This window comes from Notolepis coatsorum (genome assembly GCF_963971535.1).
Source record: "Notolepis coatsorum genome assembly, chromosome: 19".
NCBI classification, from domain to species: Eukaryota; Metazoa; Chordata; class Actinopteri; order Aulopiformes; family Paralepididae; genus Notolepis; species Notolepis coatsorum.
The window spans coordinates 87981721-87996980 of NC_140183.1; the positions used below are offsets into that span (position 1 = coordinate 87981721).

At 43.0% G+C, this 15260-nt stretch overlaps 2 protein-coding genes across 3 annotated transcripts in view; one reads left to right on the plus strand and one right to left on the minus strand.

The window, feature by feature from the left end:
• Nucleotides 1-9279, plus strand: part of LOC311246736 (tumor necrosis factor receptor superfamily member 5) — a 30915-nt gene extending 21636 nt beyond the window's left edge. For both annotated transcript variants that reach the window (XM_084336960.1, XM_084336961.1), the window contains exon 9: nucleotides 6190-9279. In XM_084336960.1, the coding sequence (XP_084193086.1) occupies nucleotides 6190-6359 (170 nt within the window). In that variant the 3' untranslated portion in view covers nucleotides 6360-9279. The remainder of the gene's footprint in view (nucleotides 1-6189) is intronic.
• A 256-nt stretch (nucleotides 9280-9535) lies between these two features.
• rbp5 (retinol binding protein 1a, cellular) lies at nucleotides 9536-14251 on the minus strand. The gene is made up of 4 exons (XM_084336383.1): nucleotides 13841-14251; nucleotides 13037-13221; nucleotides 12508-12609; nucleotides 9536-10841 (listed from the first exon to the last, which is right to left on the minus strand). Exons 1-4 carry the CDS (start codon nucleotides 13962-13964, stop codon nucleotides 10791-10793), a joined length of 462 nt encoding a protein of 153 aa, XP_084192509.1. The 5' UTR covers nucleotides 13965-14251; the 3' UTR covers nucleotides 9536-10790.
• Nucleotides 14252-15260: the final 1009 nt, after the last annotated feature.

A 15260-nucleotide genomic window follows, 5' to 3' on the forward strand; every position in this document is an offset into this window, starting at 1 on the left:
TTCTATTGCTTTATTACAGGAAACCCATATGGGACCCAACGACGTCGCTAAACTCCAAAAGAGTTGGGTGGGACAGGTCTTCGCCACAAACTATTCTACATTTAGTAGGGGAGTGGCCATACTGATCAATAAAAATCTCCCCTTTAGACTCATAACTTCCTCTTTAGATAGCCACGGTCGCTATGTGATTATCAAAGGGGTTCTTAATGGTAAAGAAATTACATTTATGAATGTATACTGTCCCCCAGGCTACTCCCCTGACTTTTTTTTTTTATTATAATTTTTTAGCATTTTTACAGCTTTTATTGGCCACGCAGGACCGACAGAGGAGAGGGCGAACGGGAGGAGAGGTGGGGAGGACATGCGACAAATAACGACGGGAGCTGGGATCGAACCCGGGTCGGCCGCGTAGGTGCGCGAGGCACTATGGTGTGCGCCACGAGGGCGCCCCTTCCCTGACTTTCTATCCAAAGTATTTACTGAATTTAATGGCCTGGCCTCTGAGAATGCTTTTGTGGGCGGAGACTTTAACTGTCACCTTATACCGTCTCTTGACAAACTCCCACCCAGTTCGGCTCCCCCCTCTAGGCAAGCAAAAATGCTCTCCTCCCTATGTACAGACATTGGATTCTCAGATGTCTGGAGAACCTTTGCCCATCCGAACTGAAGTTCACCTTTTTTAGCGGCCCACATAAGAGCAACAGTAGAATAGACTATTTCTTCATCCCTTCCTCTAAGCTCTTTCTGGTATCGTCCTGCACAATCGGAAGTATTGTTTTATCGGATCACGCCCCTATATATCTGGTCTATTCCTTGTCAGAAGAGAGGGCGCTGTCGAGACGTTGGCGTCTTAACCCATACCTCCTCAAGGATGATAGATTTGTCTCCTATTTCGAATTGGAATTTAAAATGTTCTACTCAATTAACTCACATTCTACGGATAACCCGTCTCTGCTCTGGGAAACATCCAAGGTCTTTTCTCGCGGACTGATTATGTCTTATGTATCATCCAAGAAACGCAAGAAAAATTAACAATTCAAACTTCTTGAATCCAAACTAGCCGACCTTGAGAATCAACATGTTTCAAACCCAGCCCCGGCTGTGCTTATAGAGCTTACGGCCACCAGAACTGCGTTAAAAACTCTTCTGATCCAGGACGCAGAATACTCTCTTAAATGCCAGACAGAGAATGTACGAACACGGTGACAAGACTGGCAGGTGCCTAGCTAACTTGGCAAAAAAGAGGGCTGACACCCAAGTAATAGCCTCAATCTCGGACTCAAACGGGGTCAGGTCCTTTGACACCAAAACTATTAATAAAGAGTTTGCCTCTTTCTATGCCCAACTCTATAGGACTGAACGACCCGATGGTGCTCTCTCTGACATGCAAGCTTTTTTCGCTGACTTGCACCTCCCTAAGGTATCGAAAGCTCAGAACTTGCTCCTTAACGCCCCAATTACGAAGGAAGAAGCTCTGTGCACCCTCAAGGGTATGCCATCTGGTAAGGCTCCGGGCCCGGACGGTTTCGGATGCGAATTCTATAAGGAATTTGGTCATATTCTCTTGGATCCCCTGCTGGCAATGCTTAATCATTCCTCTGAGGTTGGGATATTACCCCAGTCCCTACGGGAGGCTAATATTTGCCTTCTCCTTAAAAAGGGTAAATGCCCTGAAAAGTGCGCCTCCTATAGGCCTATAGCCCTACTTAATTCGGACCAAAAATTGCTCTCCAAGATCCTGTCCATGCGCCTAGAAAAAGTGCTCCCTTTCATTATTAACGAAGATCAGACTGGTTTTATTAAGGGTAGGAACTCTACCGACAACATGAGACGGCTCCTTAATATCATCCAAATGACTCGTGAGATAGACCACCCCGCGGTGGTTCTGTCTCTCGACGCGGAGAAGGCATTCAACCGTGTAGAATGGCCGTATTTGTTTCTAACCCTCGCTGAATTTGGCCTAGGAAACTTTTATTGACTGGGTCAAGGTTCTTTACAACTCACGGATGACGGCGGTTCTGACTAACAGGCTTAGGTCTAACAATTTTCCTCTACAACGGGGGAATCCCCAGGGAGACCCTCTTAGCCCTTTACTATTTGACATGGCCATAGAACCACTCGCTCAGGCCATAAGGCAGTCAGCCGCGATCTCAGGTATTAGGGTGGGCGAGAGGGAGCACAAAATCACTCTTTACGCGGACGACGTACTGATCTTTATATCTAAACCTGACTCTTCCATTCCATGTCTAACCCGCATGATTTCCACATTTGGAACCTTCTCGGGGTACAAAATTAACTTTTCCAAATCCGAAGCAATGCCACTCGGGACACTTAAATCCATCCCGATCCCATTAAATGAGCCCTTCCCATTTCGCTGGTCGCCCTCCGGCTTTGTTTACTTAGGAGTATTTGTGACACCCACCTATGATACATTGTTTAAGGCCAACTTTCCCCCCCTTTTAGACACCATAAGGGCAGACTGATAGTTAGATGGGCCCCTTTACCAATCTCCTGGCTGGGTAGGATAGCCCTCATCAAAATGAACGTACTCCCCAGACTATTATACCCTCTCCAAATGATTCCAGTGCTGCTGACAAACAAGGTTATCAAGGTGCTAGAAGGCTGGCTAAGCTCATTCATTTGGAATGGGAAGAAACCGCGTCTGAAAATGGCCAAATTACAGATGGATGGTGAAGATGGGGGTCTAGACCTACCTAATATTAGACATTACCAACTGGCAGCACACCTTAGGGCAGTGGTTCTCAACTGGTCTAGCCTCGGGACCCAACATTTTCCTTAGTCATTAAGTCGCGACGCAAATTTTTTAAGGACTATGATTTAAAAAAAAAAAAAAAAATTGCAGTAATACACAATCTTTCATGCACTGTTAAAAACATGAAATAAACACAAACAAGTGCAACTAGGGCTAAAAACCCAATGAAATAAAATAATAATAAATAATATATGCTTCTTAGCAGATTTCTTAGCTTAACATAACAGACCTAAGTTTGGGGGAACTAATGGGATAACTGGGGTTGCAACAAAAGTGCAACTAGGGCTAAAAACCCAATGAAATAAAATAATAATAATAAATAATTGGTATGCTTCTTAGCAGACTTCTTAGCTTAACATAACAGACCTACAGTAAGTTTGGGGGAACTAATGGGATAACTGGGGTTGCAACAAAAGTGCAACTAGGGCTAAAAACACAATGAAATAAAATAATAATAATAATAATAATAATAATAATAAATAATATATCCTTCTTAGCAGACTTCTTAGCTTAAACATCCCAGGGAACTAATGGGATAACTGGGTATGTTTGCTCCTGACAAGAGTCTCAAAGTCTGGGGTGATGGTAGACAAAGCAACTCTGAGGTCATGCTCAATGTCCAATCTGTTCCTCTGCTTTGTCTTCAGCTGGACCAGAGCTGAGAAGCCACTTTCACAAAGATAGCTAGTGCAAAAAAAAAAGTATATATATAAAAAGAAAAATAATAAAAATAAATTTTTTTTACACACACATCCGCGACCCACTCAAAATGGCCCCGCGACCCACATTTGGGTCGCGACCCACCAGTTGAGAAACACTGCCTTAGGGTACTTGTCGGCTGGTTCAGATCAGACCCACTATCAATCTGGCTAGACATTGAATCCTCGCAATCTAAGTCCCCCCTATGGAACCTACTATTTATCAAAGACTTTAAGTCTGTTAGGAAAATATGCTCTAACCCCATCACACTATGCTCCGTCAAGGCCTGGAAGACTGTCCGTAAGGTGGAGGGCCGAGCTAAGCTGACCTCTCCTCTTACCCCGATCGTAGGAAATCCTGACTTTAAGCCAGACCAAATTGGCGGCGGCTTCAAGACCTGGCATACGCAGGGCATAACTAGTCTTGGCCACTTGTTTGATGGCCAGACCCTAATGTCCTTTCTACAGCAGCGGTATGGCCTATTGAAAACGGATTTTTTTTAAATACTTACAAATTAGGCAGTTTATCACCAAGGACACCTCACTGTTAATTAACAGTTCCACCTCGCAGGTGGAGAAAGCCCTCTCCTTGCAGATTCCTAAAAAACAAATATCTATTTTCTATAGTACTCTAAACCTTAATTCATCTTTATCTTCCCTTGTCACTAAACAGTCCTGGGAAAAAGATTTGGACATAGAGATCACGGATGAGGACTGGCAGGATGCATGGAGCTACGCAAAAAAAATCTCTGTTTGCAACAGCACCAAGTCTATCCAAGTTACACCGCATTCATATTACCCCTGCCCTTAAGAGTAAAATGGATCCCAATGCATCCCCTCTGCTTTAAATGCAAGATAGAGATTGGAAACCACATCCACTGCTTTTGGTCCTGTGTAAAGCTCCAGAGCTATTGGTTCGACATCGTAGAGGAACTATCTGATATATTCCAGACCCCCATCAAACTGGATCCCCTCTGCCTCTTACTAGGCCTCCCAGATATTCATATTGCCAATTTCAAACATAGGAGACTGTTCAATTTGTTGACATTTGCTGCTAGGAAAAACATTCTGTTGTTCTGGATCAAAGACGAGGTCCCATCAAAGAGGTCATGGCACAACATTATTATGGACTGTATTCCTTGTGAATACATCACATGTATGCTGCACTCAAAGTTGGACACTTTTTATGAAATATGGGACCCATATCTATCTCATATTGGACCTGCGCTATCCACCACTGTACTCTGCGGATTTCCGCATTACTCTTAGCCTCCCTAGAGATCACTAATGTCTTGTGTGTAGATGCTTTGGGTCGTTGCAGAAGGTATCATAATGTATTTAGAAGTACATGCCTGTTCGCACACACACACGAAACACGTGCACTCACACATATAAAACATTCACACATAAAACACATCCATACACACATATAAAACACACATATACAAAATAAACGTACACACTCCACACACAGTTTATCAGTACACTGGGTGCTATCGTGGACCAGGAGTTGACTCCCTAACCGCCACTTCTGCTGTATATACAGTGTACAACATGTGAATATTTGAGCCATGTCTTTGTTGTTTGTCTTTTGTCATGTCTGATAATGTACTTTTATAGTTTATATTATGTCTTTATTATTTTTACTATCATTTCTGTTGTTATTATTGTTAGTGTTATTGTTGTTAGTGTCTCTATTATTATTACCGTAAATCTATTGTATTGTGATGTCTTGTTCTATGTATGTTTTGAAAAAGAGAAAATAAAAACATTTACATATATCAAGATGTATCCATCAGTGGACCAATTGCATGCTTTCGCAGAGGAAAAGAAGCCTTCAGTCGACTCCCCCCAGAGCCCAAATGGAATGATCCAAATGTTTTATTATAATATTTTTTTTTTTTTGCATCGACTATCGGCAAAAATTTTGGCCAATCAAAGTCGACTATACAAATCCTCAGTCGAGGACAGGCCTAGTAAATAGTGGTTGGACGGTACAGTTGAAAACAGGAGGCGTTCCCCCCACATTCTGAACTGATAGGTGGCATTAGGAACAAAATGGTGTCGGCCATATGTACGATTTAAGGTCCTATGATTGAGGTGCTGATTGAGTGCTGGGAATCTTGTTTTTTCAGTGGATCTAATTGTAACTACCTCTGGTAAAGGACAATTGCAATACAATTACACTAATTGTATTATTACACACAACACAGAAATGTACACATAAAATACTAATTAAATCACAACGTTTAGGTGCACACAACAGACTGAAACATTTGACTGCTACTAAAGTGAGGGAGCAGACATTCACAGTGTAGACAGGCTAGACAGCATGATCTCTTTTTGATCCTATATTTGGTTTAACAGTCCTTCAAACCTTTCAGACATGAGTCATAATGGGGATCCATTTCTAATGAAACCCCCGTGTTAATAGTCTACCTCATTTTTCACTCTTAACAGATGCTGTACACACTTAGGATGCTGTCACTGTTCCAATTATAGCTTGAATTATTTTAAGCACTTTAATGGTCATGGATTATATGTATATAAAAATCTAAAATAGACTATTCTATAATATATGACATTATTGTATTCCATTAAGATACTTACTCATCTATCCTGATTCCTGCATAATGCGTTGTATATGATTATATACAGTAATATAATTTTATGGTAAAGGACGGTCAAGACAAATATTGATTGTATTCTCCTTCCCAGATGACACAGTGATCAGCCACTTCACACTCGACAGTCTTCCCACAACACCAACGCCTGCTTCAGTCCAATCTGTTCAGCTCGGTCACGTTACTGGAAACGCAGGGGGGTACACCAGTCCCTTGATGAGGAACCATTCAGAGCCACAGGAGGATGAGTGGGGCGAGATATAACTCACTCATGAGTAAATATCTATACAAAGTGGATGAAATGACTATTAACATGGCCAAGTTCAGAACAGAGCTGAGCTCTTCCCACTTGGAGGTGCTGGATTTGACCTTTTTTATTTTATTTATGTGTTTATTTATTTTTACAAGTTTTCAACTTTAATAATAATAATTACATATATCAAAGGTTACAGTATAGCAAAAAACGTACTCTGACCATACATATAAGTTCCACTAGAAGGCGGTGGAGAGCTATAGTTGATATTGATAGTTTGTCACCCCCTGTAGGGCAATGATGAAAACTCAGCAGTTCAGACTATATGACTGCCTGGTGGTATTGGGCTGTGCCCAAAACAGCAAAAGTACACATTTGTTCTTCGTAAAACTGTGGTATAATAGCAGTAATACATTCACGGTCATGTTATACCATGATTTTATACGTGCCTTTGTCATCATGTACTGTTGCTTAATTCTTCCTGCCGTCCTTCCAATGCAACCAAAACTGACTTGCAGCAGCTGGTCATTTAAGTTATGAGAGCAAAAGCAACGAGTAAATTCCCTGACGAAAGTAGACACCTCTGAATTCCCAGATGGATTACGGCTTTCGAGTCGGATAAGGATGTCTGTCAGATGGATATTTGATGTCTGAATGGGGTACTTTGAGCAGGGGAAGGGGAACAAGACTATGAATTATATATCTTGTGTATGAACCAGACAACAGTTCAAGTGGGTCTGGACTGTAAACATAGGGAAATTTGCTCTAGGACCCCAGTTTTCCCCACGAAAAACCTTTCAAGTGAAACAAGTTATATTTCGTTCTTGTCTAGCGTTCTGCTCTACTGGACCAAGTCATTATACCTATTGTATACATTGAAAAGTATTTGCTACATGCACCTTATATCTACCCGGCCATGCCCATTTCCGGTCACGTATATATAAACCGTGGGACGAGGCCGTGCTCATCCTTCACTCGTCTTTACATTCGGATGTGTAGCTACAGGCGCTCTGACAGTTTGGAAAAATATTGGTGTTTTTTGCTATCTTGAGAGATAGTATTAGTTTGGAGATGGCAAACGCCACCAGCACTTCCACCGGAATTCCACCACTTATCGCGAGGGTTCCCTGAACCGGTCCGGTTTCCTCGCTGGCGTGTAGGGCTTAGCGGCTTCGCTGCTGCGAGATGACAATGAAGAAAGGGAGAACGTTGTTCTCTCTCCCCTAGATGGACTAAAAGGAAGCGCTTGGTGCTTGTCGCGCGTCAAGTTTTTTCTTCAGACCCGACGAGAGTTCCTCCGGCTGAAGAGTGACAACTGACAGGCGGTGGAGCCGCGCCGCCCTCAGGTGAGGCCAGTGGCGCGGTGGCACCAGCGTGTTTAGGCTGTCACTCACCCATCGCACCATTTAATCGGAAGTGTGAAGTCCGAGGACGACCTAGATAGTGAGCACCAGACAAGTTTGTATTATGTTTGCGCTTGGCGTCAAACGGTAACGCAGACCGGACGTCAAGGGGGCCCCTCCCCCCGCTCAGTGGGTGGGCCATCGAAGTACTGTTTTTTTAGCAGTCAGACCCTCTAAGCGCTCCTGTGTAGTTCACGGTCCTCCAGGGGGTCGAGCCATGCTCTTGCTAAGGAACCTGTCGGCCTGGGTTAAAGGAGCAACCCTCTTTTTTGGAGTGGTTGTCTCCCTGGTATGCCAGTGGCAGAGTCAGCTCGCTGGCAGAGTCAGGGTTCGAAACCCCGACCCCACGAGATTATGACCCCACGAGATTATGACATTATGAGGGAGAGCCTCCTCCTCAGGGAGTTTTCAGAGCCTCCTCAGAGTTTTCAGAGCCTCCACTGTAACGTTCGGGAGACTATCCTCCTTAGGATAGTATCCCACTGTCTACCTGGGTCACTCCTGTTGTTATGAGTTCACCTTGTATGTCACCACTGATTGCTGTCGTCACTAATTGTCTGTTGCTGTCATTGGTTGACAGACTGCTGTCACTTATTGACAGCGTGGAATGTTCAGTATGTTTGCTCCATCCTTTTTCCTTTGCTAGAGCTTCACCTAAACCTACGGACAAACCTACAGCTGGACAAGCACAGACACATTGTCTTTCTCCCTGTAATTATATTATACGCTTTTCCCTGTTAATAAACAGTACAGCTGTTTTGGAAGAGTAAAACATTCTCCGTCTCGTTTTTCTTCTCGACAACTTGGAAGTCACTTACCCGTTCGTAACACTCCTCCTCAGAGAGTCTTTGCGGTGTACCAGACGCCCCCTGTGGTGTCACAAGCAAACGCCTGGGGAGGTCTCGATGCCACGGCCTCGTTGTCCTCACCGGGTCCCTTTGGTCGGGTCCTGGCTCCTGGACTCAACAGAGAGCCCTGTTCCTCTGGTGGTCCATGTGGCTGGGACCTCCTCCGCGTCCCGCCGCTAAGGCCTCGCTGGCGGAGTCAGGGTTCGGAACCCCGACCCCACGAGACGCCTCGCTGGCAGTCAGGGTTCGACAACCCCGACCCCACAGTATGTGGGAGCGGTAACGCGAACATATGCTTCGCGTACGTTTTCCCTTGTAGAGAGCGGGATGCGCGGTGGGGTAGACGTGGGCCTTTTTCCCCGTCTACTCACCTTGTGCGTCTTTTTGGGTGCAGTCACCTTTTTTTCGCAGTCGGTGTTCTGTCCCTCCACCCCTCACTAGGACGGGTGTGGCCCGGACCCTCCCCATTGTTCCGATGGTTGTAAAGGGGACCTCAGCGGGTGTATTTATTGGGCCTTCACATCCTGCTCCGCTCCTGTTGTCCAGCAGAGCAGAACGAGACAAGAACGAAGGTTATCCTATAACCCTAGTTATACGAGTTCTTGTGAGAGTTCTGCTTTCACGCACTGAGGATCCCTGACTGTCTTCCGAATGAAGTTCAAGACTCGGGAAGGATGAGCATGGCCTTGCTCCACGGTCTATATACGTGACCGGAAATGGGAAAGGCCGGGTAGATATAAGGTGTATGTAGCAAATACTTTTCAATGTATACAATGGGTATAACGACTTGGTCCAGCAGAGCAGAAAGCTCACAAGAACTCATATAACTAGGGTTATAGGATAACCTTCGACTTGTATCCTGCATCAGGATTCAACAGGATAGCTAGACTCCACCAAGTGTTGACCATGTTGGAGTAATAATGCAACAAGAATGAATAACTTTCAGATAGAAAATGGTTTAGTTGTTGAAACACAATATAACATCATGCAACAGGCAAACAGTGAAATTAATTATTTGTTCAGTAACATTGTGAACTACTGTATGATCATGGAATGAGTACATTGGTAAAGTTGAAACAGTTCATTCTGCTCCAACACCATTTTCTCTCAATTTTACTTTTTGTACCTTTATTAAAAAGGGGAATTTCACCAAAAAACTATGCTGATTTATTTTGCACATAATCTCTCTCTCACACACACACACGCATAAAACAAACTCCATTTACTAATTTAATTTGACAGTTATTGAGAGTAAATGAGTTTGAATATGGCCACCAGTGATGTAATCGCAGACATTGAATCCTTGTGTTGTGTTAATTACAGCTCAATGAAATGATAAGGTAGCAGTCCCTATAAGGTAAGCTATTTTTTCATCTACATCATTGCATGGAGCTGTAATCAACACAAGGATTCAATGTCCCCAATGACATCACTGGCGGCCATATTAAATCTAATTTACCCTCAATAACTGTCAAACGAAATAAGTGTACGAAACAGTTTCGTTTTTGAATGTGTATGGAACATATGCTAAACGAATCTGCATTGTATTTTGGTGAAGTGCCCCCTTTAACTATCAACATACATGGGGAAACATTAATTTCCAACTGCACACTGTGATTGGACAGGAGCGATTCCAAGAGCACTTGTGATTGCAATATAGGAACTTGGGACCTTGCAGTTTGAGCAGCATCGTACTTGTTTTTATTTATTTAATTGATGAACTGCATTGCAATCATCTGCTGCATTGTAAATCACTACACATCTACTGTTGGCTACAAAGTAAGACGGTTCACTGAAAGCACTTCAACACACGTTGGTTATGTTCAGATAATGTACACAAACCAGAATAATGAACCGTCACTAACTAACAGTGATGTTGGAAGGAAGCAGGCGAGGAGGTCTGTTGCTAAGCAATGGGGAACTAGTTGTCCTTTGCAAGGCACCCAGATAAAATGGTCAAAACCAAAGCATTTGTCTTTGTTACAATTATAAAAATGCTGTGTAAAAGCAATATAACATGCTTGGGGTCTTCACATTTTATCCATAAAGTAATGTTTTCAAAACATTGATGATTATAATTAGAAAAAAAGAGAAAAAAAAAACTAGGACATTTATGTAATAAGTCAAAGTTCCAGACTGTATTCTAATAAGAATTGCAAGCTTGAGTTATTGAATATAAACCCCTTTGCAATTACGCCTTCTTGAAGACTTGCTTGGCAACAACATCTTGGACTCTCATCTCCTGCAGAGAGGGAAGACAGAGGGTCAACGGAAGGACAGAGAGAGAGAGAGGGACAGAGAGAGAGGGAGGGACAGAGAGAGAGAGAGCAGATTGATTGTGAGCATAAATGAGACACTTTGACTTGACACATCAAAAGGAGAATTCATGAGTAATTCGCCACACATGGCCTGTGTCCAAAACACAACCCCCTCTTCTTTTCTTGCTCCTCCTCATCCCTTGACCCCGTAATCCCTTCTGCCTCTTTCACCATCTACTCATCACCTCATTCGCCCCCTCAAAATGCCCCGCCCCCCTCTCATTCCCTTCCCAGCATTTTTTAGCCCTCCTTTCTCCTTACTTGTGTAACTCCTAAAATCTACCCTTTAATGCCTGATCCTCGCTGGCATTTCATTCCAATTTCCCTTTTGGATTGGAACACAAGAGCATGTTGTTTTCCCCCTCGGTCCCTACTGAGGCATTAGAGGACCGGGTTATTTAGTGGAACAATACAGACTGTTGGAAATCATAATCAGCATTGGCGGGTAATCTACCGGCTGCAAGGGGATTGAACCTCGACCCACTGTGTTACAGCCTCCTTCCTAGTTCCATACAGTAGCTAAGCCCCTTCAAAAACATGTTTACATTACAACAATGAGGAAATTCCCACAGGACATTGTCACAGCAGCGCCGGGACCAGGATTCTATTTAAGTGAATTAAATGTTTAGAACACCGGTCCCAGTCAGCCTCTTCAGTGGTTGTTTACCTCCGCATCAGTGACCAAACACTCGTTATATAAAAACCCTGGGTCTGTATTCATAGATGGAATCACATTTCCAGGGAACAGTTTTGGGCCCCAAGTTTATTTCCCATCAGCTATTGATATTAGCAAACATTGCAACAGGGAATTAACTTGAGGCCATTTAAAAGGGTTTTTCTTGTCACGTTTGAAAAGGTCTATACGTCTTTGTACTCTCTAGTTAGGTCCCGCCTCTCTTGGTTGGATGAAGAAACACAGAGCGTGTGCAGGCTCAACAAAGTCGTGCGATGAATAACAATAGGTTTTTTATTTTTTTTGGATTATGCCGAAATCATATTAAAAGGTTTTGCAACTTTGGGATCAAAGGGTCACATCCACATCATTAACAGTTCATTGTTATAATATGAAGGGCAGTGATTTATACGTGTATTGCTTTCTTGTTTTCCTTTTCATTTGTTAGTCTGATTGTATTGTTGGTTAGCTAGCTGTGGTCTCGGTCTAGTATTGGTGTTATGTACTCTACCTGTTGAGGATCAAATTAAGTGTGTCATTTGTAAAAACTGCAAAGAAAATGATTGAATGAATAACTTCTGATTTGCATAATGCTTGCATAAGTTTAAAATGCATGATTTAAACTGAACGTCCATAAGCTTTGTGTCCTTTTGGTTGACCATTTCCTTTTCATCTGGATTTAGTCAAGTTAAAAAATATTATATATATCATATACCGTATAAAAGAAAATGGGGGTGGGGGAGTAATTATTTGTCATCCATTTGTTTTAGAGACTATATTCATATAGTAGTGGAAATATCACATTGTGTTACATCCCTAAAAAATCTTTAGTCTCGTCACCCAACTACAACATAACTCCATTAACCTAAGCGGTCATATCTCGCTGGCCTCCGTTTCTCCCACTGTGTGCTGCTCACCAAGTGCAGCAGGTCGTCCTCCAGCCAGTGTGTCCAGCCTCGTCCCTCCTTCTCTCCTCTCTGCACACACACCAGTGTGCTCCCGTCCCAGTCCACGGTCGTCTGCAAACACAGGGAGGCAGCGTCAGCCGCACTAGTAGTAGGATGTGTAAAGTAGCCATTAACACAGGGAGATAAGATTTATCAGATAAGCCTTTTCTTAAACATAATCCAAACTAAGTGCTCTCTCTCTCTCTCTCTCTCTCTCTCTCTCTGTGTTTCCGAGAACAGGCAACATGAGATGCTTACAACGTAAAATCAAAGCACCGGTGGTGGACATTCTTTTCATCAGACACTCCTCTCCCTCAGTCACATGTCACCCGGTAGACTTTAGATACCTGAGAAATGTTAAAAAGGCACCCGTCCAAAAACATGTCAACTTGTACGAGAGAAATTACAGGTAGAAAACAAAAACCTGTTGCACAGCATCTCAAGTCTCAATACATCGAAGAAAATAAACGTTTGATAAAACACACAAACACCCGGCTACCTGACAGCTACGTCCATCTACAGGCCCCAGGTCCTCAGTAAATTGCTTTCCCAGCGTGAAATCCATATCAAAGTTCTTGAAGGTAGTGATGGTGCGGATCTTCATTGTGCCCGTCGCAGGGTCATGGGCAATCTCTTTAGTGGGCTTCAACAAGCATACAATTTTCCTTAGGGCAAAATTGATATCTGAGGGAGAAGAAGAGAATGTAAAAGGGGAAATTAATCAACATATAGTCGACTTAAGGGTTTGTCTTTCCCCGTGCTGCAATACATTCCACTACAGCGATGTGACATTGAAAAATTGAGACATGAATAACCCATAGAGTGTAGTGGGTAGTGAACATTTTAACAAATCTCCAAGCATCAAATGATAAAGTCATAGAAACCGGTGGTTATTGTCCCTTTTTAATCCATAGCCCATGAAAACAAGGATATGCGTATTATTTTCATGATCCAAGCACAGGCAGAATGGTGAAATCTATGATGTTTTTTCTCCCACTCCAGGCATGAGTAATACATAGAGGTTTATATATCAAGCCACGACCCCACAACATCATGTCGTGACTTGCTGGGTGGTCCATGCTCCCCAGGTTGAGAACCACTGCTCGACATTCACAAAAGGGGCAAAGGCTACACAGTCTGTGTTGCTGTGGGACTCGGAGAGAAGGGCATTTCTAGTCATTAGTTGTATACTTTTAGGAGAACGAGAAAAGCCAATTAAAGCGAAATGCATCAGACTAGAATTCGATACAAATGAATAACGTCGGTGCATCATTACTTATTAAACTAAATCAAACATGCTTACCCAAAGCTGCGAGGTAGGAGTCCATGTTATCTTGAGAAATCAAATGAAAAGTTCCGGAGAAATTAGGTTTAGACATCTTTTCGCCCGTAATGAAATGCCGAACTGCCGAAAATGAATAATGCATCCAGGGTACTTCTGCGATCTGTCTCACTCGTTCCTAACGTCGGTCTTATTAAATCCAGATGAACTCCTGCATTGTTTGGTATCAATTTCACAGTTTATTATAAACAATGTCTGCCTTTGGGTGGGAATCGGAGACGGAAAGTGCACCCAAAAAACTAATATGTATCCACCGCGAGTATCTCTGTGCCAACAGTAGTGCCCCACGCAGAAAGTGAACAATCTATTTAACTCCTCCCTGGACCTGGCGACTCCCACTGACTCCCGCTTTATGCAAACCTTCCTGTAATCCTCATCCGAGATTCGTTTCCGCGCTTATTAGATTTCTCCCCCCTGCCCTCCCTCCAGCGTTATTTCTAAACCTAGCCGCATTTCTGGCAAGACGCTCTCTGATTGGCCGACGCCTGTTTCTACACTGGTTAAATTTAGGCACTCTTTCGAAGTTGGTTAAGGTTAGAGTTTGTCTTAGAGCGTGACGGCAAGTTCTTTCGACGGTTAAGCTTAGGCACTCTTTCGAAGTTGGTTAAGGTTAGAGTTTGTCTTAGAGCGTGACGGCAAGTTCTTTCGACGGTTAAGCTTAGGCACTCTTTCGAAGTTGGTTAAGGTTAGAGTTTGTCTTAGAGCGTGACGGCAAGTTCTTTCGACGGTTAAGCTTAGGCACTCTTTCGAAGTTGGTTAAGGTTAGAGTTTGTCTTAGAGCGTGACGGCAAGTTCTTTCGACGGTTAAGCTTAGGCACTCTTTCGAAGTTGGTTAAGGTTAGAGTTTGTCTTAGAGCGTGACGGCAAGTTCTTTCGACGGTTAAGCTTAGGCACTCTTTCGAAGTTGGTTAAGGTTAGAGTTTGTCTTAGAGCAGGGCGATAGAACGGCAGGTAGTTTGCACGCTGTTTGACGTGGAAATGGGCAAAGACACAGCTCGTCACGCGGTTGGGCAAACGCGTCAGTGGCCAATCAGAGAGCGTCAAGTTTCAAGTTCAAGTTTCTTTATTGGTTGTCATACAGAAGTACAGAATAATTTTATACAAAATGCTTCTTTCTGTTACGCTCCAGAGACTGTGCTAGACAAAAGGATAAGTATAAAATAAAACAAGTATAGCAAGTATAAAATAGAAGTCACGTACGTAGACACAAGTGTTCAGTATGTACATATGTACAATGTTCAATGCAGAGTAGAAGTAACTGAGTTACCATACAATATACTATACAATATACTAATTACAATATACTATATAGTGCAAAGCAGAAATGGGATGAGGTTCAATTTAGGTACAATTTACAGTAAGGTGTAATGAGGTATGGGTT